The sequence below is a fragment of the Pteropus vampyrus genome, unplaced genomic scaffold, assembly GCF_000151845.1.
Source record: "Pteropus vampyrus isolate Shadow unplaced genomic scaffold, Pvam_2.0 Scaffold134, whole genome shotgun sequence".
Taxonomy (NCBI): Eukaryota; Metazoa; Chordata; class Mammalia; order Chiroptera; family Pteropodidae; genus Pteropus; species Pteropus vampyrus.
The window spans coordinates 645,424-669,696 of NW_011888915.1; the positions used below are offsets into that span (position 1 = coordinate 645,424).

At 44.5% G+C, this 24,273-nt stretch overlaps 1 protein-coding gene across 3 annotated transcripts in view; it reads left to right on the top strand.

Annotated features, from left to right (window-relative positions):
- Positions 1-19,208: 19,208 nt before the first annotated feature.
- Positions 19,209-24,273, top strand: part of KIAA0141 (KIAA0141 ortholog) — a 14,169-nt gene continuing 9,104 nt past the window's right edge. Inside the window, exons 1-7 of one of the 3 annotated variants that reach the window (XM_011367433.2) lie at positions 19,209-19,376; positions 20,023-20,137; positions 20,232-20,349; positions 22,328-22,475; positions 23,392-23,553; positions 23,788-23,891; positions 23,994-24,090. In XM_011367433.2, the coding sequence (XP_011365735.1) occupies positions 19,346-19,376; positions 20,023-20,137; positions 20,232-20,349; positions 22,328-22,475; positions 23,392-23,553; positions 23,788-23,891; positions 23,994-24,090 (775 nt within the window). In that variant the 5' untranslated portion in view covers positions 19,209-19,345. The remainder of the gene's footprint in view (positions 19,377-20,022; positions 20,138-20,231; positions 20,350-22,327; positions 22,476-23,391; positions 23,554-23,787; positions 23,892-23,993; positions 24,091-24,273) is intronic. The other 2 variants (XM_011367432.2, XM_011367435.2) reach the window with 2 other exon arrangements.

Genomic DNA, 24,273 nt, shown 5'->3' on the forward strand with positions numbered 1-24,273 from the left:
GTGAATAAAGGGGTTGAACTTTCAAACTAGGAGAGAGAATCCTGAGTCATGATGTGTGTGTGTAAGGGTCACACACGTTAATTCACATTCCATGGTGGATCTATAGCCAAATTCTGAACTCTCACATTTAAATTGTGTGCTTATTTGCCTGTCTATCCTCTATGTATAAGTCATGTAACCCTTGAAATATAAGTCTATTTCTTTGCCTACCTACTTACCTGCTCTGCCCCTGCCTGTATTTTTGTTATACTCTGAATGAGAAAGCCTGCTGATTGTTCGAGAAAAGAGGATGGTTTATAATAACATATTTTTGTCTCTGCTCACTGGCTTTCTACTCTTCACCACTCTTGCTTTTAAATCAAGTTTCTCAAAGAAATCATTTCACAACTTTTGCAGGCTTGGTTCAGAGCAGAAAACAGAAACTACTCTAGGTATTTCATACTGAAGGGAATTTAATATATGGAATTAGGCGTTTACAAAAACGTTGAAAAGAGTTGCGGAATAGACTCTTAGAAACTGTTTCAAGATAGTTACTAATGCCAGGAGCACTAATACTTAGGTCATTATCAGAAAAATGGGGACTCAGAACTCTACCACTGGAACTATTGAATTAAAGACATATTGCCAAAGATGTGCCATCTAGGAATTAGGAAAAAGAGACCAGGAAGCTGGAATGGCTGTTGCAGGAGAACCTCATGTTTCCAGGATTCTGTTTGCTAACAGAAGGCCCAAAATAGAAGAAAGAATGCCTATTCCTCCTTTCTGCCTTCTAGTCACACAAGTGCACTTCATTGTAAGGGAGTCAGGGAAATGTACTGTAGCTTTCTAGTCTCTGTAACATAGTAAAAAATAGTAAGAATAGAGGACACATGCCAATTGACCATACTCAACACTAACTTAGACCCTGCCCTTTAGGAGTTCACAGACTAGAGGAGGTAACACCAGGATCAATGCAGGTTGAAAGGAAGAGCCAGAAAGTGTCTGTAACAGACCAAATTTCATCCACATGAGGTCTGGGACCTTAGTAGTCTTAAACTGATTCCAGACCTAATTTGGAGCTATAGAGCTCAGGCTCTGCTAGTCACTGGAGGAACAAAGCTAAAGACAGTACACTAGGGAGGGAGAGGCAGAGACCATGACCTAATGTCCAAGACAGTTCTCACTTCATAAAAGTTACTGTACACAATAATCCAGAGCCCTGAGTGCAGTCTCAAGAAAACAAGGCCCATGTTCAGTGGGAGCTTCTCCCTCACACTGACTGGTTTTGGTTTCTGCGGCCCTGTGTGGCCCACCTGTCACCTGGCTCAAGACTGTTGTTTCAAAACGAGCCCCCCAGCATCAGCATTAGGAAAAGAGAAGTGCAGAGGGAAAAAACTAAAGTGGGCCTATGTCTCAAGCAGGAAGGCCTGAGCCCAGGAGTGTTTTGCTGGGGAACATCGAGGAACTGGCACCTTTCCAGCTGTCTGTATCTGCTTCCTCCTGCAATTCCAAATGTTTTGGCATCTCTTCTCTGACTCCAGAAATCAAGAGCCAGGTCTAGCTGTTTCTAGGACAAGGAAATAGTGGCAGCTTCCAAGATCCCAAATAAACCCCCAGTCCATAAATGGCATCAGTTTATATCTGCTGAGTGAGTAGGAAAGTCTAGGGATAAGGTGTGGGCTGGCGTCTCCTCATGGGCTTAAAATGGAAGATAGTATATCCTGGTGGATAAAAGCATGGCCTCAAGAATCTTGTTCTGTCTCAGCTGTGTTCTCGTTGCGTGACCTTGGGCCAATGACTCAATCTCTCTGAGCTTGTTCCCTCTCTGTAAAATGGGAATAATATATACTTACCACAGAAAATAGTTGAAGAATTAATTGAAATAATTATACATAAATATGTATAAAATGTTTGGCCCAGCACCTGGCATATAGAAGCTTTCAATAAATAGTACCTGGTAGTATATTTATTATTATTATCGAAACCATATGTTCTGAGCAAAAAACATCTTCCATCTTAATTACCAGGAAATATTTAGAAGAGGGGGTTCCTCATGCAAAGCTTGTTCCAGAAATATGAAGTCTTAGTCACATTCTGGAAAAGTGAGGAGCCAAATCAGGCCAGAATACCCCTCAAACCTGTTCCCTACAGCTGAGAAGTCTCTGTTCTCGTGAATCCTAGTGCTGTCCTTTTGTGGTTCCATTGGGCATCTTAACATGCCCCAGGAAGGGGGACATGATGTCACCCTGGCAGGTGAGGAAGGGAGAGATAGGTGATATTCAGAGGCCCAAGATCATAAGAGTTTGGAACCATTACTTGCACCTTTTGTGCCCCTTTCCCTCCTTCTTTGCTTTCCTTTCCCCAAACCCTTCAGCTTCATTTAAATTTTATTAACTATCTACTATGTATCAGGTACTAGGCACTGGGAGTACAGTAAAAAGCAGAGAGACAAGGCAGTTCCTAACCAACTGGAGAACTCAGTCTACAGGAACCATAAACTATACGTATATAATTATACAAATAATTCCTTAATTACAGTTATAATAACAAAAGTGGAAAATGGGGGAACTTATCCTCTCTGATTAGCCTGGGAGAAGATGGAGCAGCAGGGAAGGCCAGATCAGCCCTGAAGAATAAGTAAGAGTCAACCAGCCAGGAAGAGGAGTGCCCTGGGCAGAGTGAATTTCTGCTAAAATGTTAGATGATAACTTTATAGTATGTTGCCGTGACCAGAGGTATTTGATTCTTAACTGGGGACTCCCAAAGGCATATTTAATGGCAGGACTTTTGAGAGGCATGTTCTTCTCAGCAGCATCCAAACCCGACCATGTATGTGGCCAGGAAGCCTTCTTCTGTGTATATAGTGAGGGTGAGTGTATGTGTGTGTGTATCGTAGTGTAAATGCATGTTTGTGACTGTGAATGTCAGTGCAGGTATGTATGAATAAATGCAGAACTATAACTAATAATTTCGACATCTGGGCCAAACAGCAGAAACATATCTTTAAATCCAGGGATACATCATCTCATGGGGGAATTGGGAGAGAGCAGAGAAGGAAAACTGTTTCCTCACATGCACATAGAAGCCCCTAGTAGTTGGATCCCTCACCCTTGACTTTGGATATCCCAGATCATCTATATTTTCCAATCATCTATATATGTCCCCCAAGTGTGGGGGCAAACTAGCCAGCCCTGCTGGGGAAGCATTGGTGTTGAAGGAGGGATAAGAGGAGAGGCTTTAAATTTTGCACTGTCTTTTAGAATATTATTTAAAATGTTGCTCCCCTCCATATTTTTGTTCCTGGGTCTCTGGCGAGTGTACCTTTATTGAGATTTTGAATGTATGTTTGCACATATGTGTGTATGAGTGTTGACTTCATGTGCTTATTTGTATATGAATTAGTGTTTGGAGACTACGATGTAAATTGTGATAACTAAGAGCCCTGTGAATTTGGGGCCGGCAAGCAGGCAAGTTTGTGTGTCTTTCCCTCTCACTTTGTCTGTCTCTGCTGATCTCATGAGAAGCAGGGGCTGGCATTATTTGCTGATCGGGGCTGAGTCCCTCCATATTAACGACAGATTGCGAATGTACTGACCGCAACATAGCAAACAGAAATAATATGCTCACATTCACCCCCATTCCATAAAGCAAGTGGAACCTGGGCCTATTGCAGTGAACGAGCTTCAATAATTCATTCCAGTTGCCAATGCGATATTGACAATAAAGCTAATTTAACACTGGAGGAGCCAGGGGAGGTAAGGAGCAATTATGCTTCACCTGTATAGGATCGCTCTGCTAGCTCTCTGGTGCTACGCTGGAAAGCAAATCCCAGAGTGAGAAAAGAGCTGGGGAGGTCACTTGCCTCCTTCCCTCCTTGCAGTTGACTTTCTGAGGCTGTTAAGATGATGTTCTATTTTCTTCTTGATGATATTTTTAGAGACTTTCCACCCCCATCTCAGAAGTTCCCAGTAGTGAAGGAGGTGTTTCTTAGGTCAGACCAAGTTCTTTTCTGTGTCTCTTTCTGAGGAATCAAAACCACTGGCACTTTCTACGGGATGTAACAGTTAAGGGAGTGAGGGTGAGGATTTTTTCTGGAGAGAGAGGGGACCTATGATTAATGTCTTAAGTGACAACCAACAACCCATTTGATTTTCTTCTGTCTCAAAAATAAAAATCACTCATTCAACATCCCAGAAATGATTGAGTGCCTATCTTCATTTACTTAATAAATGCTTAGTGAGCACCTGCTGGTGCTAGGTGAATCAAACAGTCTGGATCCTCACCTTCATGGATTGGCGGTATAGTGGGAGCGAGAGGCTTTAGACAAATAACCACGTGAATAAGTATATGATTGCAAATTGTTACTAATGCTACTTATTTCTATTTGCGTATTCATGCGACCGTCAGTTCAATGAGAAAGAATAATAGTAAGGAACAGCTTTGGAATAGGAAGGCCTCTCTGAACCCTGGAGGATGAGTAGCCTGGGAAAGAGAGTGGGAAGACTAGACCAGGGAGAGGTAAAGGCACATGTTTAATGTTTTGCTTCTTGTTGCAAACAGATGATTAAACCCGACTAGGGTCTGGTGGGAGAAAAGGAATTTGAAAGAAAGATATGAGTTTAAATCCTGATTTTGCCACTTTATAGTTGAGTGGTCTTGAGCAAGTTACTTCTATCAAGTCTCAGTTACCTCATCTATAAAATGGAGATGATAACGTTTCCCACTTTATAGAATTGTTATGAAAAATTAAGTAAAGTAATATTCTAAAGTGCTTATCAGTGCTTGGCATAGGGTAAGTGTCAATAAATTACTATTATGGCTATTTTGATTATCCTCAAGTGCTCCAAGTTCTTTATTACCCCCAGGCTTTGGCACAATTTGTTCCCCTGCCTGGATCACACCCATTCTCTTTATTCGCTTATACTTATCTTTCAAGTAACGAACAGCTGAAATATACTTCCCTAGAAGGACTTTCCTGACCCCTATATCAGTGGCTCTCAAACTTTAATGCACCTAAGAATCACTGTGTGTGTATGTGCATGCACGTGCACGCTTATTACAAAGCGGATTTCCATTTTTGACAAAATACCATGGTAATGTAAGATGATAACATTAGGGGTAACTGAAAGTGAATGAGAGATATACAGGAACTCTCTGTACACTCTTCATAACTTTTCTGCGAATTTAAGATTATTCCAAAATAAAAAGTTTATTTTAAAAAGCAGATTCCTATGCAAATCAAAATCACAATGAAATATCACCTCGCACTATTAAAAAAAAACATTAAATAACAAGTGTTGGTGAGGATGTGGAAAGATCCGAACCTTTGTGCACTGTTGGTAGGAATATAAAATAGCCACTTCAGTAAATTGTATGGTGGTTTCTAACAAATTAAAAATAGAATTAGCATATGGTACAGCAACTCCACTTCTGGGTATATACCCAAAATAATTGAAAACAGTCTCAAAGAGATATTGTACACAGAAGTACTAGTCACAATAGCCAAAAGGTGGAAGCAACTCAAATCTTCATTGACAGATGAATGACTAAACAAAATGTGGTATATGTATATGGTAAGTGTCAATAAATTACTGTGTGTGTGTATATATATATATACAATATATATATATACACATACAGTAAATTATTGTGTGTGTGTATATATACACACACACACACACACAATGGAATATTATTCAGTCTTAAAAATGAAGAAAAGTCTGACCCATGCCACAACATGGAGGACATTATGCTAAGTAAAATAAACAAGTCACAAAATAGCGCATACTGTATGATTCCACTTATATGAGGTATCTGTATGTGTTATATGCCATTGAGTCAGCTCTGACTCCTGGCGACCCTATGAATGAATGGTGTCCACTATGCCTTTGTTTATGGAGTCAATCCATCTCATATTTGGTCTTCCTCTTTTCCTACTGCCTTCTATTTTTCCCAGCATCATTGTCTTTTTCAAAGAACTCTGCCTTCCCATGATGTGTCCAAAGTAGGACAGCTTCAGTTTTTGTCATTTTCGCCTCCAGTGATGTTTCAGGCTTAATTTTCTCTAAGACCCATTTGTTTGTCTTTCTGGTGGTCCAGGCTACCTGTAGAGCTCTCCTCCAATATCATATTTCAAATTAAATATCTAGAGTAGTCAAATTCATACAGACTGAAAGTAGAATGGTGGTTCCCAGGGGTTTGGGGGTGGGGAAAAAAGGGAGTTGTTTAATGGGTATAGAGTTTCAGTTTTCTAAGATGAAAAATTCTGGATAGTATTTGTTTGAGTACCTGTTCTCAGTTCTCTTGGGTATATATCTAGGAGTAGAATTGCTGAGTCATGTGGTAATTCTACATTTAACTTTTTAAGGAAATACCAAACTGTTTTCCACAGTGGCTGCACCATTTTACATGCTGACCAGGAATGTACAAGGGCTCCAATAATATCACCACATTTTTGCCAACACTTGTTATTTTACTTTTTACAAATTTTATTATAGCTATTCTCGTGAGCGTAAAGTGGTATCTCATTGTAGTTCTGATTTGCATTTCCCTAGTGACTAATAATATTGGGCATCTTTTCATGTATTTATTGGCCATTTGCATCTCTTCGGATAAATGTCTATCCAAATCCTTTGCCCATGTTTAAATTGGGTTATTTGTTTTTTATCATTGAATTGTAAGAAATCTTTATATATTCCGGATACTAAAAACTTATTGGATATATGATTTGTAAGGAAAGAAAGAGAGTTTTTGCTTTCTTGATGGTGTCCTTTGATACACAAAATTTTTAGTTTTTATGAAGTCCAGTTTATCCCTTTTTTCTTTTGTTTCTTGTGCTTTTGGTGTCACAGTTAAAAAACTATTGCCAAATCCAAGATCATGAAGATTCATCCTTATGTTTTCTTCTAAGAGATTTATGATTTTATCTCTTACATTTAGGTGTTTGATACACATCGAGTTAATTTTTATATAGAGTGAGAGATAAGGATCCAATTTCTTTCTCTTTCCTTCTTTTTTTCTTTTATTCTCTCTCTCTCTCTCTCTCTCTCTCTCTCTCTCTCTCTCTGACATGTGGATATCCATTTGTCCCAGTACTATTTGTTGAAGAGATTATTTTTTTTCCCATTGAATGGTCTTAGCACTCTTGTTGAAAATCAACTGTGAACATAGTTGTATGAGTTTATTTCTGGACTCCCAATTCTATTCCATTGATCTATATGTCTATCCTTATGCCAGTATCACACTATTTTGATTACTGTAGATTTGTAGTAAGTTTTAAAATAAAAAGATGTGAGTCCTCCAACTTTGTTATTCTTTTCCAAGATTGCTTTGGCTATTCAGGATCCCTTGCAATTCCATATGAATTTTAGGATCAGCTTTTTTTTATCTCTGTACTGAGTCAAAAGCTCTGAAGGTGGGGCCCAGATAGCTACTGTTTAAATTTTTTTTAAATTACAGTAAAATACACATAACATAAAATTTATCATCTTAACCATTTTTTAAGTGTACAGTTCAATAGTGTTAACTATATTCACATTAGTAGCAATACTAACAATAGTCGAAAGATAGAAACAACTCGAAACTCTTTTGATGGATGGATAAACAAAATGTGGTATATACATATAATGGAATATGATCCATTAGTAAGAAGAAATGAAGTACTGATATATGATACAACATATTTTAATGAACCTCAGAAACATTATTCTAAGTGAAAGAAGGCAGACAGAAAAGGTCATATAGTATATGATCTCATTCATATGAAATATCCAGGATAGGTAAATCCATAGAGACAGAAAGCAGGTTAGTGGTTGCCAAGAGATGGGGGACAGGGGATTGGGGAGTGAGTGCTTGATGGGTATATGGTTTCTTTTTGGGGTGATAAAGATGTTTTAGAACTAGATAGAGGTGATGATTGTACATTGTGAATGTCCTAAACGCCACTGAAGTATATCCTTTTAAATGGCTAATAGTATGTTATGTAAATTTTATTTCACTTTTTAAGAAAGCAGATTCCTGGCCCCAATTCAAAGCCTTCAACTCTATATCTGGCACAAGGCCTAGGAATCTGAATTTTCTATAAGTACCTCAGATGCCTCTGATGCAGGTGGTCCAGGGGCCATATTTTGAGAAACATCACTAAACTGTGTTAAACCTCCTCTTGATCCTCTCCCATAGATCCCCCAGCCTCTCTTTTTGTAACATACCTCATAATTGTAATTATTTATCTTGCACTTATTTTCCCCTGGACTGTGAACTCCTTGAGGTCAGGGCCCATGTCTTCCTTATTCATCATAATATTCCCAGCATTTAGAAAAGCACCTGCCATTACATGTGCTCAGTGTAGATAGGGTGAGTAGAACTACTGAACTGGATTAACTAGAATGGTCAGAGTAAAGGGAGAACATCCTAAGGAGTCTCTAGTCCAAGAACCCACAAATGAGATGGTGGGTCCAAGGTTTAACCTTTCCTCTCTCCGTGACTTCAACCATATGATGAAGTGTATCAGCCCCCGGTGTGGAAATCAGCACACTCTGGCTGGGAAAGGAGGCTTCCTCAGGACCCCAAACGGGGCTCCCTTATCTAGGGAGCTCATGGCCAAGCCTGGGCACCACAGTCTTAGTACTAAGACCCTCGGATGTGGCATCCAGAGGGGCACACGCCTCTCTGTTAGCATCTCCTGGCTGGAAGACTCTGGCCAGGTTTTCCTGGCCACCTAGCTGATCCCAGCACCATTTGGCAGGGTGACCGCTCTTACTCTTGGCTGCTTCCACAGTGCCTTAGAGCACAGTCAGCAGAATGGCTTCTCTCGCTGTCACTGAGCTGGGCCTGGTCCATCCTACTGTCACCCGTGATGACTTCTAAGGCCTCATCCACACTGCAGGAAGCATGATGCAGCCAAGAGGGTGTGGGTGAGACATCCTGGGGACCGGCTGGAGCCTTATGCCTGGGCCTCTCATATGCAGCTGTACTGATGTAATTTTCTTCTCACTGCTCTGAACCCTCTCATCCAGACACCTTAAAGTCTCCTTCCCCTCTGTGTCTTCTCTGAGGGGGGAGTGGAGTTTTCCAACTGCCTAAGCTTATGGCTGTCAGTTAACCCTAAATCAAAGCCCTCCCCCCCCCTACCCCGCACACTTACACAAGGAATACCACAAAAGTAGGAAGACAATGTGCTTCAAAGGAAAAATTAGGGCCCTTTCTTAATTTTATCATTTTCTTAATTTTATCATTTGGTCTCCTCCAAGGCCCCAAGTCTTTCCTTCAACACGCAAAAAGACACTTCTCATGGCAATCTCAAGGATAAATCATGTAGCCAACGTATAGGCTTTAGTTCAAGAAGAAGGCAATAGTTTCATTCTAGGTGGTCGTTGAGCACAGTGAACAGGAGTGCCGGCCCACACCATCTGATTCTCTTCAATAAACATATTTTGAGGGCTGACTTCCAGTAAGGCACTGAACGCATGCAGAGACACCATATCTGCTTACCACATATGGGAATTTCAGAAAATACTGCACATGAATGAAGGGTTAAGGGCATGTGCACCTGCGGGGTGAGCTTAGAACCAAATTGGAGAGTTCCTATCTTGCCCTGCAAGGGAGAGTCCCATGTAGCACATGCAGAGAAGCTTGGGCTAGATGAGATATACATAGGGAATGAATATATATTCAGTTTATGCTTCATAATGGAGGGTGCAATGGAATAATTTCACACTTTGAGGAATCTCTCCATTCTACTCAGGACTGGAGATTACAGCCTTGGGCCTTCACAAGGATGGGCCTTATGGGGCTTAGTCTGAGGAAATCGTGGTTTCTTGCATTCAAAGGGTCCCATTAAATGGTTTACGGGTCTCTTAATAGCTAAAAACACCCTCAAATAGAAGGGACTGCCCTGTTAGGGGACAAGTTCTCTGCACCTGTCAGGGAAGCCTGCATGGATGAGGTAGGAAACCTAATGAGATGACCTCTAGTTTCCTTTCAAATCGGGTCCTATGTTCTGAGGTTAAATGGGTATTGTTCTAAGGTGTCAGACATTCTGAATCACTAACTTCTAGTCTTTTCTTCCGCCTCATAGATAAGAGGGCACCCCCTTCCTGCCAGGCAGATGGCATATCCTGGGAAACCTGGAGGAGCATCTGGGAAGAGGTTGGGGTTGAGATACGACGAGAATCAGAAAGACATTAGAGTGTGTTCTGGCTCTGTCCAAGTGAGGCAAATCTCTTAATTACTCTCAGCCTCAGTTTCCTCATCTGTGAAATGTAGCTGCATCCGAAGAAGAAATAATAATTATCCTCATTTTATAGATGAGGAATCTGAGGCTTAGAGAAGTTGATTTGCTCGAGAATTCTCTATATAAAGTAATCATGATTCAAACTCAGACAGTCTGACTCTGGAGTTGAAGCTCTTAATTACTAAGAATCGCCAGTGCGGTGGAGGATGGGGGATGGGTTGGAGAGGAGGAGCTCCTCTAACACGTTTAATGCGGACATCCACTGTTAGATGTTTCCTGGTCTCCAAAACTGTTAAACCAAGAGCGCGTTTTAGCGTGAAGGGAACGCAGTAGTGCGAGTGGGCAGGAAGGAGAAGAAACAGACTCTATGTGACCGGACTCAGTGCTATTTCTTTCTCGGGTTTACAGCCTCGGGCAGGCCCAAGCAGGAGGCGTAGGCTCTGCTTCACTAGGGATGGACTTGGAGCAAGCAGCCTTCCGTGCAGGGTACCACTGACTCTCCCTTCTCCCCGCAGCCAAGATTGGGAGGAGGAAGGAGGGTGTGCAGCGGTTGCTTAGTTTATGCTCCTCCAGAGCTTCAGAGCAAGATTTCCCCCAAAAGCCATATTAAATAAATAAAAGGAAATTCAGCAGATGGGAACATGAATCAATGAAAACTCCCATATGAGTGCAAAGATTTATGTCAAAAAACAAAACATCAACATCTGGGAGCCGCCGCGTCTTTTCTTGGTTGCTCGTTTGGAATGGATTCTTGGTGTCGCTTTTTGCCTCTTTCTGGCCCTGGGAGAGGACAGAAAGAAATAAAGAATGAAATCATTTTTTTTTTTAAATAGTCATTTTTAATCAGAAATGAACACTGTTTTTCTCCTCGAGGTTGGAGGGAATGTGATGACCCAGGCGGCGGGGCTGCGGCGCTTGGCCGGGGGATGGCAGGGAGAGAGAGCCCCCTGCCGGAAGCCGAGGGGCTCCCTCCCTCTCCGCCCCGGAGGCCCTCTGGGGTCCATTACCTCCAGATCTCACAGCGGCCGCGGCAGCGCGAGCGCGCACACCCCAGCGCCCACCGCACTGCGGCCGCGCTCCACGGCTCCGCGGTGCCCGCGTCCAGACCCGTCACGTGGAGGGGGACCCGGCTGGGCGCCATTACGTGGCCACACTGCCTGCCACCCGGCCTGCTGCGGGGGCGCTCATCTGGCCAGAGCTAGCCTCTGCTGGGGTTCCCCTAGTGGGGTGAGAAGGATCCAGCACATGTGGCCGCAAAAGAAGAAGGCAGGCCTTGCGGAATATGCGGCTCAGATCTAAGACCATACTGAGCTCCTTGGCTGGGCCACGCAGGGGTTAAGAGGGCAGGCTTTTGATCCCGATGTTAGAGTTCAAATCCCAGCTCCGTTCCAGCCAACTATGCGATCTTGAACAATTTAAGTTCCCTGAGCAAGGGCTTCATTATTTGTACAGTGGGAATAGCACCAGCCTCCTACTGGAGTTGTGAAAAGTAAATGAGGAAACACATGTACTTAGCACAGCGCGCACATACATAACATTGAATAAATGTTAGCTATTGTCATTAGGATAAAGTCTCAAATTCTCATCATAGCCTACAAGGCTCTGCATAACCCATGCTCCCAGCTCTGTGGCCTTGGCAAAGCTCCTGACCCCCTCCATCACTGGCTACAGCAGCATGAACCTTGTCTTCCATCTAGCAGCCTCGTTCTCTTCTGTCTCAGGACCTTTGCATATGCTGTTTCCCCTACCTAGAAGACTCTTTTCCACTCTCCACTTCCACCCAGTCTGCTCTTTCCTTGGGCCTCGGTTTACTTGTCACATCAATCTCTGGGCTGTGGAGGGCTACCAGTCCATGGCCTGTTAGGATCCGGGCTGCACAGTAGGAGGTGAGCAGCGAGCCAGTGAGCAAAGCTTCATCTGTATTTGCAGCCATTCCCCAGCACTAGCATCACCACCTCAGCTCCACCTAAGATCATCCAGCATTAGATTCCCATAGGTCCCTGGTGCCAAAAAGGTTTGAGATCGCTGATCTAGGAAACTCTCCCTGATCCTTCCCTCCCACTCTGCTCTATGTTCTCATAGGGGAATGGGTTTCTCTTTGCTAGCAATGCTCCTAGTTGAAATATATCATCAGTTTTGTTACATGTTTAATATATATCTACCACCCCTGGACAGTTCACTCCATGAGGCCAGGAACCTATCTTATTGCATTCACTATAGTAGCCCCAGGCCCCAGGACAGGGACTGGCCTAAGCCTTCTATTTGTGATGAATGACCCAGGGTGGGTGGTGGGACTCTGAGACCAGAGGGAATCTTAAGTTTTCTACATTGTTTCACCAATTCCTTGAAACAGTAAACATGTATTTATTAAGCTCATGTATGTGCCAGATCCTATTATGGGCACCAAGGACACAGATCCATACAATTCTATCTCTGACTTAATGGCACTCATAGTGCAATGGTAGAGACAGACATGTAAACAGAGGACAATACAGAATGAGTAGAGACAGCAGTCAGGGCATGTGGGGGGAATGGGGATGGCTGTTCCTGCAAGGACAGGGCCCTTGGCTCTCAGTGATATAGGTGGACTAAGCTTCCTGCTTTAACTGCATTATCTTACTAAAACTCACAACTATTACATAGACTATTATCATTCCTATTGTACAGTTGAGGCATAAAGAGGTTATCCAACTTGCCAAGGGTCACAAAGACAGTAATGGCAGAAGTGACATTAGAACAGGGACATATTCTGCTTCAGAGCCAGAGCTCTTAACTACTTGGCCATTCCTGTGCAAACAGCTGTGAGGTTACCCTCTGTTCCCACAAATCCTGTTCTGCACAGGATGAGAGTGGGCACTGCCCCTCACCGCATCCCTGCTGGTAGGAATACTGCTACCCAGAAGCAGAGAAGGAGGTGGGAGTGCCAGGCTGAGGGCCGGGTGAAAGCTGCTCCCCACATTGAGCTTAATGAGGAATGTTCACAGGGTGGCAAAGGGGTTCTGCAACGGCTCAGCTGAAAACAGGAGCGCCTCTGGCTTCTGTGCTGCCAAATCCCCAGTGCTGGGGGGAGGCCCCAGCCTAAGCCCGGCTCCGCACCCTGAAGGTGCTGCTCTCACCTTTCACACCCATCTCAAAGCTCCACTGATCCTGCTACATCTCCTCTCACCAACCCTGGGGCTTTTTTTTAAAGGTTGGATTCACATCATTTGTTCTCTTAACAGCAGCCCAGCCTGCTCTCTTGGATTCTAAGACAGCCAGTAAATGGTTTGGAGGCTTACAGGAGAACTGTTCTGAGTTTTCTTTGCTGAGGCCTAGCTGAAGCCTCAGGTGGGGATACCTTTGAAGATCTGATGAGACCACTCCTCTTTTTCAGAGAGTCTGACCCTCTAGGTCTCAGAAAGCTGCATCTTCCAACAGTACCTAGAGAATTCTGACAGGTGGATCTAAGGTCAGAGCAGGACATTTAATGGAAAAGTCTAGCAGGTGACATAAAACTAGAACTGTCAGGAAAGAGAACAAAGGTAAGGCTAATAATTGTTGCCATTTATTGGGTCCTTTCTAACTAAGCACTTTACATGTGTTTGCTCGGTGAATCCTCACATCAACCCTGTCAGGAAGGAATCAGTTTTATCCCCATTTCATAGATGAGGAATTGAGGCTCAAAAATTTCAAGTAACTTTCCCAAGTTCACACAACTAGAAAGTGGTGGGAGATTCAAACACAGGCCATTAGGACTCTGGAATCTAAGCTCTTAACCACTCTACTCTCATTTAGGGGTCAACAACAGAGAAGGTAGCTCAGGAAAAGAGCAATGAACAGAGAACTGAATGTGGGCGATATTCATACTCAGGGGCAGGAGGAGGCAAAGCAAGATAGGAACAGAACAATCACGGGGTAAACAAACATGGGAGATACAGTACAAAGGAAGCTGGAGAGGGGATGGATTCAAGGGCCTGATGAAAACATGGTGATTTTTATAGGACCTGGTGACTAGCTGGTTTTGGGGACCCTTTGGGATGTCTGTGCAGATCATGAGAAATCCAGAAAGCAAGCTAGAGAGAGAGAGAGGATTCACTTCATTGGCTCCTGAGCGTACCATCCTATCTTTCCTGGATTCCAGCTGCATCCTGCCTTTGGGGTATATTAGATGTCCCCTCACTCTTCTGTATCCTGATAAAACTTTCCTAAAGAGCTCTAGCTTCAATGAGTTTTTCATATTTGCGACAAGAATCAAAACTAATGTAGGGGAGGGCAGAGAAGGGAGTTGAGCCAATCCTGAGTTCAGGATTTCTTTCCTGAATGACTTGGGGAAAAGATACAATTGACAGAAACAAGGAAGTGGGATGATGAGGTGATTTTGTATGTGAAATTTAAGGAGTGGATGGTCAACTGAGTCAAGTGCTCTGGAGATTGATGAAACAAAAGCCCAATGGTGGTTAATGAGATGGTCTTTGATGACCCTTAGTAGTGACATCGATGTTAGAAGAGCATCCATAGAAGCTGGGAGACAAAGCTGAAAGTGAAGGACTGGGAGGCGGTATGTATGTTGCTTAAGAGATCTAGCGGTAGAAAGAAGGAAACAGAATGGTAGCTGAAAAGGGAAGGAGATTCAAATAAAGGATCGCCCCCCCGCCCCACCAAGATGGGAAAGGCCTGTGTATATTTCATCGGTAGAAAGAAAAAAGTAGTAGAGAGATGTATGCTTTGGCATGAGGGTCAGGATAATTATAGACAAAGTTCTAGAAGAAGCAGGAAGAGAATGGGACTGAAAGCAAACACAGAGTCTGGCCTAGAACAAAGGAAGAGACAGACCTCTCCAAACGAGTCTCTATTCTTGTCATTTCTTCTAGCTCATGTTCATGCCTTATATTTATTTGTACAGTGTGCAACTAAATAAATGTCCACAGCTGTACTCGCAGCTGTTCTCGTTAGATCCTCCATCATCACCATTTACTGACCATGTGCCAGGCAATTTATATGTTATCTCATGAGAAAGGTACAATCATCACTCTCATCTTTCAGATGAGGAAACCAAGGGGAAAGATATAATTTACTTGACTAAGGTAACTCAGCTGGTGAGTGGAAGAACTGTGTTGGATGCCAGGCAGTCCAATTCCAAACCCAAGCTCCTCTGTGCTGCTTTCTGAAACCCTGAAGAGTTGAAAATGGTTGCTCTTTTAGTACTGTTTGACTTTGTACTAGAGTAGGTACTCTCTTAACCAACCACTACTTAACTGAGGGGTAAATTCCCCTGAGCCTGGCATGCTTCCTGTTCTCCTTAACATACTTCACACAGGTATAAATTGTTTGATCACTTGACCAACCACATGTTCCTACTTTTAGATCCTACTAGGTAGCAGGCTTTTTAGGACATGTTCATTTTAAAATTCAAAAACGAAAACAAAAACTCGTACAAAGGAGCTTGCATTTTTTTAATGATAAAAATTCCCACTAATAAAAAGCAAAAAGTACTGATAGCAGTGCTGAGGTGGTGACTCAGCCTTCTCAGTGAAGAAGGTGAGGTCACTGGCTAGGAGGGACAGGGTGAAAAATGAGGGCTTGACCCCTCTAATCCATCACCCACTCAATAGCCAATAGCCTTTTTCGATTCCTTTTGGCTTGATCACACCTGCTTCTTGATGTCCCATGCCCTCAGGACAGAGTCCAGACATCTTGCAGGGGGTGGGGGGTGGGGAGGGGCTTACAAGACTTTATGACCTGGCCCCATTTACCTCTCCAGACTAAAGGTCTATCACTATCCTATAACCACCCTCTGGCCCCCACAGACACACTGATCTTAAATTGTGCTCTCTTTGTCTCCCTGGGTATTTGCATCAGCTATTTCCAGTCTGAATTACGTTTTCCTTTCTGCTTCTTCATCTGGCTAGTTCATCATTCAGATTCATCAGTTTAGATGTCACTGCCTCCAGGAAGTCTTCCTGGAAGTCTTCTTAGGACTTCCATAACTAGGTTATATGCCTCCCCTGGGTGTTTCCATAGCATCCTGTACTTTCCTCACTAACGCACTTGCTAGTCTCCAAAGAGATCTTAAGCACTATTCAAGCCTTTGTGTCTTCTCCTCCCACACTGATTCTGGGTTGATCTTGTGAATTGCTTTAACCAACAGAGTGCACAAGTGAAACTCTGCGGGTTCCAGGCCTAAGCCTTAAGAAGCCTAGCGGCTTCTACTTTTGTACTTTTTGAAGCTCTGAGCCACCGTTTAGGGAGTTCAGCTACTCAGCTGGAGAGGCCATGTGGAGCACAGACTACATGAAGAAGCAAAGACGCGCAGCCTTTTCAGTGTCCTAGTTGAGCCCTCATATGACTCTAGCCTCAGCTGCCATCTGATGGGAATCTCATGAGAGACCCCAAGTGAAACCAGCAGAATTGCCCAGCTGAGCCCAGTCAATTCAATGATTGTTTAAAGCCACTAAATTTTGGAGTTCGTTATGCTGCAATAAGTAACTAAAACATCATTATGTGTTTTAACTGTCTACTGAGTTTGTTTGTCCTGATAGACTATTTTCTCTGTGAGGGCAGGGACCATACCCATTTTAAAAAATTGTTATTTACTCAGAACATTCTCCAGCACAGACTAGGCTCTCTTAACGTATCAGATTAATGCAAATTAAGAAAGTCTAGGAAAGTGAAGGCAACAACAAATGTCTAGACCCCTTGCTGTGGTGAGTACACGGTGGCATCAACCAAAGGTGATTAAGTGGACACCTGGGCAGTAGGTTCACTTACCTTTGAAAAGAAATTAAGTCAAATTGACTTTGGGCCACAAGCCAAAAACAGAGCAATCTTGGGAGCAGGAGAAGAGAACGGTTGATGGTTTAGTCCTGGAAGTTCAAGCAAAACTAAAAGCAAGAGAACGAAGTTGCCATCCCCAATGGTGCTCCTCTGGGGTGCACTCAGTAGGTGATCTGGTGTGTCAGTGAGGACTCCAGCTACCCTCGCCATCTACCCTCGCACATGTGGTCTGTTAGTGTTCTCAGGCATTTAGGGACAGATGTCATTAGGCTATTTTACATATGAAAACACATTATCTTCTTCGAAAATTTTCAAGTAACTTCAAACACAGAGGGCCCTCAATGTTTGCATGTGGAATGAATACATTTCCATTTGAATCAATAAATCCCATGATTAGGGTCTGGTGCTCTTTGTCTAAAATCATAGCAGCACAAGGTGTCAAGTTAACAGGCATTGTTTGAACATCTTCTGTGGACAGACAGTTTATGTCAAGTCTGATGTGGGATGCAAAATGGGAAAATGCCATCCCTGCCCTGAGGGAGAGCACTGGAGAGACTAGACTAACACAAATAAGATAATTAAATAACGGGACAACATATAATTACTGCTAAATTGTGTGGTAAGAAATTAAGTGCTACAAAAATTGGGAAAAGCGGAGAGTAGTGAGGGCTCCAACAGTTGAGGAGTCATCACTGAAGCACTGGATGTGGCTGAGCCTCGAGGAATGAAATGAACTAGACAGGCTGAAAGGAGGAAGGGTGCATAAGTCCTGGAAACAGTGTTGAACCAGCATGCTTGTTATTTTGAGGTAGCAATACAAGGAATGTCAAAGGTGGGTGTCTCAAATCCCAAAGCAAAGATATTTCCGAATAGTTCTCCAATATTCACACTTCTGGGCCTGTATTTATCGTTTCTTCTGCTTGCAATGCCTTTCTCCCTTCTCCACCTGGCAAACTCTTACTCATTTAAGGGTCCAGCTCAAATGCAATTACTTTTCTGAATCCTTCCATGGTATTCCATAACCCAGTGCTCATACTTCTATTGGAACATACCTATTTCTTTTGTCTACTCATCTCTTCTAACATTACAATTAATAGCAACTTACATTTACTAGGCTCTTACTATGTGCCAGAAACTATGCTAAAAATTTTAAATATACTGCTTTATTTAAGCCTGAAGTATTATTTTTTCTATTTTATAGATTAAGAACCTGAGGCTTAAAATGGTTAAGTAAACTGCCCAAGAACACATAGCTAGAAGGTACGAAAGCTGGGATTCAAACCATTTGTGGAAATCTAGAGGCCACAAAACACTGGGTCATGTGTTCTTGGAGGCTACAAATGCTCTTTATGTCCCCTCAGATTTTAGGATGGTGGCTGACATATGGCTCAAAAGTTAAACAAATTAATACAACTGTCTAGTTTTATTAATTGCCTGTCTACAAGTAGGTACCCCGGTACTCTTTTACTCTGGGTGGAGACTTCCACCTACCCATAAATCATGCACCTGGGGGAAAAGAGGAAGTCTAACCACCTTACAATTGAATTTGAGCGCCTTTATTTTATAGAACACATCGATGACATTAGCTGGGTCTGAAGATGAGAGCTCTGATTAACAGATGTGTGTATGAAGGGGTCTCCTCTTAGGTATTTTGAAAACAGAAACTCAAGTGGTTTCTGTCAAACCAGTTAGGATCAGTCGAGGTCACTCCATCTGACCCTATCATAACGCACATTGAGGCCCAGACAAGTGAAGGGGTCGGCCAGAGGTTACATAAGGAGACGAAGCCGAGCCAGAGTTAGAGGCCCAGAATCAGAACCCTGCCTGTTCCATCGCCTACCCAATCGGACACCGGCCTTGGACGGGAAGCTCGGACTACCGGCACCGTTCGTCGGACCCTAAGGCTCTTTTCTTCTGCCCAGTGGGCCTCATTACTCCCACCTCCCCCAGCCTCGGGGCCTGGGGAAGGCCGCTTCCCTTTCCAGTCTCCACGGTGTCTGCAAGATCCTCCTGCGCCACGGAGGCCGCTCTAGCCCCGCTTCCCAGGAGGTTCGGCTTGGCCACCTCCTGCTGCCCCGCCCCCGCCTCTACGCGCTCTCCCCATTCTCTTGCGGGCGGCAAACCACACCTCCTCCCTGGGGCGCAGGGACCACATCCTCAATGCCCTTGCCGCAGTTCTCTCCCGCTAGCCCCAAACACGCCTACACTCTCACTTCCTTTCACTGAGACCCGTCCTTCCGGCTGGGCTCCTTTCTAATTGGCTGCCTGAGAGCTTCCTTGGGGTTCAGGCACCCGGAGGGCGCCACAGCGGCCGTTCTAGCTGTCGTCTCATGCTTTGGCCTCGCTCTTTCGGCTGCGAGCCTCTATGGCACTGGCGACGACATGTGGCGCCTCCCGGGACTCCTGGGCCGAGGTAAGGGGGCGCCGGAGCCGCGCGTCTTGAGGCAGCGGACTCAGTACTGGAGGAGGGGGCGCGCTTGAGGACCGAGCCAAAGCAGTAGTGGGCGGGGATAGAGCTGAGGAAAGGCGGGACCTCAAGGGGCGGGCTACACCCAGAAGGCAGGAACGTGGGGTTTGGGTGGAGCTAGTGGGAAGAGGTAGCGCTTAGAGCCAACGAGATGGGTGGCATTATTGAAAGGGGGAGGCCAAATAATGAGATGGTGGGCGAGCCAAAGAAAGGAGTAGAGGCCAATGAAGAGAGACGGGATTTAGAGAGAAAATGCTCCAAACATTGATCGAGTCTGTGTACGAATGGGCATTTTAGAACAGTGGTTGTTAGCACTAGGAGAGCATCAGAATCACCCGGAGAGCTTTTTCAAAAGAGAGATGTGCCACCCTGAAGTATCTTGGTTTTTTGGTTCTGAGGTGGCGCCATAGAACCTACTAGGCAAAAGATTCCCACGTGTATCCTTGTTTAACACCTCTGCAGAGGCAGATGCCAGTCAGTGATTCTTGGGTTTCTAGGGTGGGACTCTGTCAAAGGTCAGAGGGAATATTGGTGGGGCTGCCATTGCTTCAGTCCTGTTCATATCAAGGTGACTAATTTTTGTTCTGCACAGCTCTTCCCCGTCTGCTAGGACCTGGTTTCCGGGGAGTGACCCCCAAAACCACCAGCCTAGATGGGCCTCAGGCTGCCTCCTCTACTCCGCTGGTCCAAGTGCCAAGCTTTGACAGGTGAGATCCTGTCGTTCTATCACCCATCTCCTCTCTTGGCCTCCCTCTCCCCCTACTTGGGACAGAACTTAATGGTCTCTATTACATCATCTAGGTCAGGCCCCCATGGTCCAGGCACAAGCAGGGGCCCAAGATCCCATGGATGGAAGGATGCCTTTCAGTGGATGTCTGGCCGTGTCTCCCCGAATACCTTGTGGGATGCCATATCGTGGGTAAGGCTTCCTCAGCCTTGTTTTTGACTTTCAGTGTGGAGGAGAATGATTCTGCACGGAAGCCTAGAAACAAGAGCTAGGGCATCATTGTGCCCGCATTCAAAATTTGAGTAGCTCATGGCATTGGAGCATATTTGGAGAGGTAGTGCCATTCTCCATCTACCTGTCCTCCATGTATTTATTCCTCCTTTTAGTCAGCAAACATATATTTAACACCCTTTCTGAGCCAGGCATTTTTACTAGGCACTAGGGACATAGCAGAGAACAAGGTAGATAATGATTTTTGCCTTTGTGGAGTTTATAATAAATAATACTAAATAGTTAAAACTTTATTCATGTAAAGCGTTATGTATGCATTATCTTGTTTAATCCTTACAAAGATCTTACGAGGAAGATATAACCTCCATTTTATAGATGAGGAAACAGGCTCTGAAACTTTAGGTAACATGCTTAAGATCACACAGCTATTAAGTAGAGGAACCAGATAAGCTCTGGAGCTCATGTGCTTGGCTACCATGCTCTACGGCTTGGTTGCTGAACCTAGTATGGCTTATAAAAGCACTTAGTACAGATACTGGCCCATATAGTTGCTCAATAAATATTGAATTCGATCTATTAAGTGAGATGTTCAGCAGCAAACACTAGGTCTAATAGGGCAGAATCTTTGTCTTTCACGTTCTGCTTATAAGGTCTTCTGATAAAGTTGGCACACAAATTCCTCATGTCTGTCACAGCTCATCCCTATCACTTTCATGCTGTGTACTTTGGGCAAGTGACTTGACCTCTCTGAGCCCATTGTCTCATCTGTTAATGGGTGTCATCAGCAGGTCTGAGCCTGGAATGTCTCTCAACAGGGGCACTTCTGTCTGGGGAGCTGTGGACTAGAGGTATAACAAACCCTGGAGAGGGGAGCATTTTCCCTTTTTGTCAAAGATCAGAACCCTGTGGTAATCCCACAGTGAGTCCTTTTTGAAACTGGGCCTGGATCCCAGGGGTCCTTATGCCATCCCTCAGCGCTGTCACTACTGCCCATGTGGAAGGGCCTGAGCACAAGCTGTCCCCAGTGCTATGGATACATGTCCACTATTGACAATGCAAGCACTTTCTCTTCCTTCTCTTCAGCTCACACATCACCCCGATAGAGTTTCCTGTCTTGTCAGGCCTCCCTCTTATACTCTGTGTAAACCCTAATTTGTTTCCTTCCTGGCATTTAGCATAATTTGTAGTTATTGTGTTTATTTTCTGTGTACTCGGATTTTGTTTTTCTCCCTCAATGAAGATGTACCTACCTGGGTTATAAACTCCATGAAGGCAGAGACTGTTTCCATCTTATTTGCCATTGTATTCAGTGGCTGTTGCAACAAAATTAGTATTTGGATGTCATTTCCATTGCATAATGCATGCAGGGACAGGGAAAACCAAGTAGTCACTGGTCTAGGTTAGGTCTTCTGTAGACCTGTTGGAGAAGAGACACCTTCAACAAGCCTGTACTTGTGAATGTGTGTGTAGTGTGTGGCCTGGTCAGCGAGGAAGGGAGGAGTTGTGTCAAATTGGAGAGAGCGAGCTTGGTGGGAAACTCTGACCTGTTGCTGCATTTGTGGCCAAGCCCCAACTTACCACATTATCTTTTTGCCTACTTAGACTTTATTTATTCTGCATTTATTCAGTGTGTATATCTTAGCAATGTACTAGGCGCCAGGGATACATTGGTGAGGAAAATAGATGTGGTTCCTGCCCTTGTGGTGCTAAAAGACAAACACGAGAGACCGACCTTTGTGGAATAATTGTAGAGATGATTACTCAAGTACCAGTGTGATCAGGGCTCCAGAGGGGATGTCTGGGAGCTGTGAGAGTGTGGAGTGAGAAAACTGCCCCATCTAGGAGTCAGGAAAAGCTTCCCGAAGTAATGTTTGAGCTGATGGCTAAGCCTTGAGCTGACTGGTGAAGAGATGTATTTCTGATGTGCTGTCTTTCCCAGGGCACTCTGGCTGTGCTGGCCCTGCAGCTGGCAAGGCAGATCCACTTCCAGGCATCCCTGCCAGCAGGACCTCGGCGAGCGAAGCGCGGCTCTTGGCGCAGTCCCCTGGACTGTTTCCTGTCATCTCCCTTGTGGCGTCCGAGCCCCTGTGAGTTCTCAGTCCTGGGGATAGGAGGGCTGGGCTGGGAGTTTCTCTGGGTCAGGAAGTATCTCTGGACACACCTCAGGAAAAGAGCCATCAGCAGCTCCTTGCCTTTCCTATCTGAAGTTAGAGGAAGGGGAATGTGAGGAAGTTCCATCCATGCAGGGTGTGGGCCACACCTACCCTCCAACGCCCTCCCATGCCCTCCCATCACCTTCCATGAAGGGAGCCCCACAGGGGTCCAGGATACTTTAGATCTTGCCTACCCCTCAGCCAGTTAGGTCATTCTCTGTTCAGTCATTTGTTAATAAATGAATCTTTATTGAGTAGCTATTATGTATCATGGTACAGAGGCAATGCAGTCTAGTGGTTAAGGGCTCTGGAGTCAGATTGTCAGGTTTCAAGCACCAGAGCTGGTGCATATTAGTCCTGGGTCCCTGGACAAGTCACTTTTAACTTCCCTGTGCCTCAGCTTCTTCATCTGTAAAATGGGGCAATAATAAACTTCACCTTATAGGTTTCTTGGGAGGACTAAGTGAGTTAATACATGTCAAGCACATAATAAGTGCTCAGTAAGTATTTAAGTTCTTGTTCTTATTATTATAATCATTATCAATATTATCGTCAAACAAAGTATTAGGTGCTGGGGCTATAACAGTGAGTAAATAATGTAGCTGCTTCCCTGCCGCTGGAAGAAATCAAGCAGAGGGAGGATTTATGCTTACAGCAGAAGATCAGCATAAATGTGGGTCCCTCTCCACCCCTAAGCCAGTGAAGGAAATGGAGGAGGAGGTGAGAGAAATGTCACGGGAGTTTCCAAATTCTTCCTTTGTTTCCTAAAACTTCAGGGAGGACTCAGTGAAGCCCAAGCAGGCTGTGCTGGTCCCCTTCTGACATGACTACTCTTGCTGGCTCTTTCCAGTGCTGCGGAGCTACATTTTCCCCAGTCATGACAGCCCAGCTCCCAGGCACACTGGTCTCAGGGAACCCAGGCTGAACCAGGAAGAACCGTGCACTCAACCCAAGAGCCACTCCTCACACAGCTCCTTGAGAGTAGCTGGTCTTCAGGATCTTTCTGAAGAAGGTATGTCCCCACCTAGAATGAGTAGAAGGCAGGGGGTAGTGGGGAGTTGGGCAGATGGACATTTGCTGCTGCATATGCTAGGACTTGGTGTTCCTGTGAGGCCCTATGCTTTCTGGGGCAGTTCAGAATTATCGTGGTTCCTGGCAGTGGTGCTGGATGAAGGGGCTGAGTGGACTGGGAGAGTGGGAGAAAAGGGGAAGTGACACCTTCTTCTTCACCCTGGCTGGGTGTCGGCCATTTCCCTTGCAGATCTGAGTGATAGCAGCTTCCTGCATGCCAGCAGTAGCTTCACCTCCAAGGCAAAACCAGTCCAGCCTCAGCCCGCTAGTGAAAAGCAGGTATTGTCCAGATTTGGTCACCCGGATCTTCACAACATTGACCTGGGCAGGTGGCAATCCCAGTAAACCGTCCCACGATGAGTCTTTATATTTCTTCCCCAGGAACAAGATAAATCAAAAACGCTTTCCCTTGAAGAGGCTGTGACTTCCATTCAGCAGCTGCTCCAGCTCAGTGTCTCCATCGCTTTCAACTTCCTAGGTAAGTAGATTCTGCCGCAAGGCAGGCGGATGGGAAAATGGAAGGGGTCTGGGGAAGGTCAAATAGAGTCAGGGTAGGGAGTGGTTTAAACCAGAGAGTTTATTTTCTCCCAGGTAGGTAGACCAAATCAGGTAAGGTGGCTCAGTGGTGTCAGGGATCCTTTCTCATTCAAACCTTTCTGCC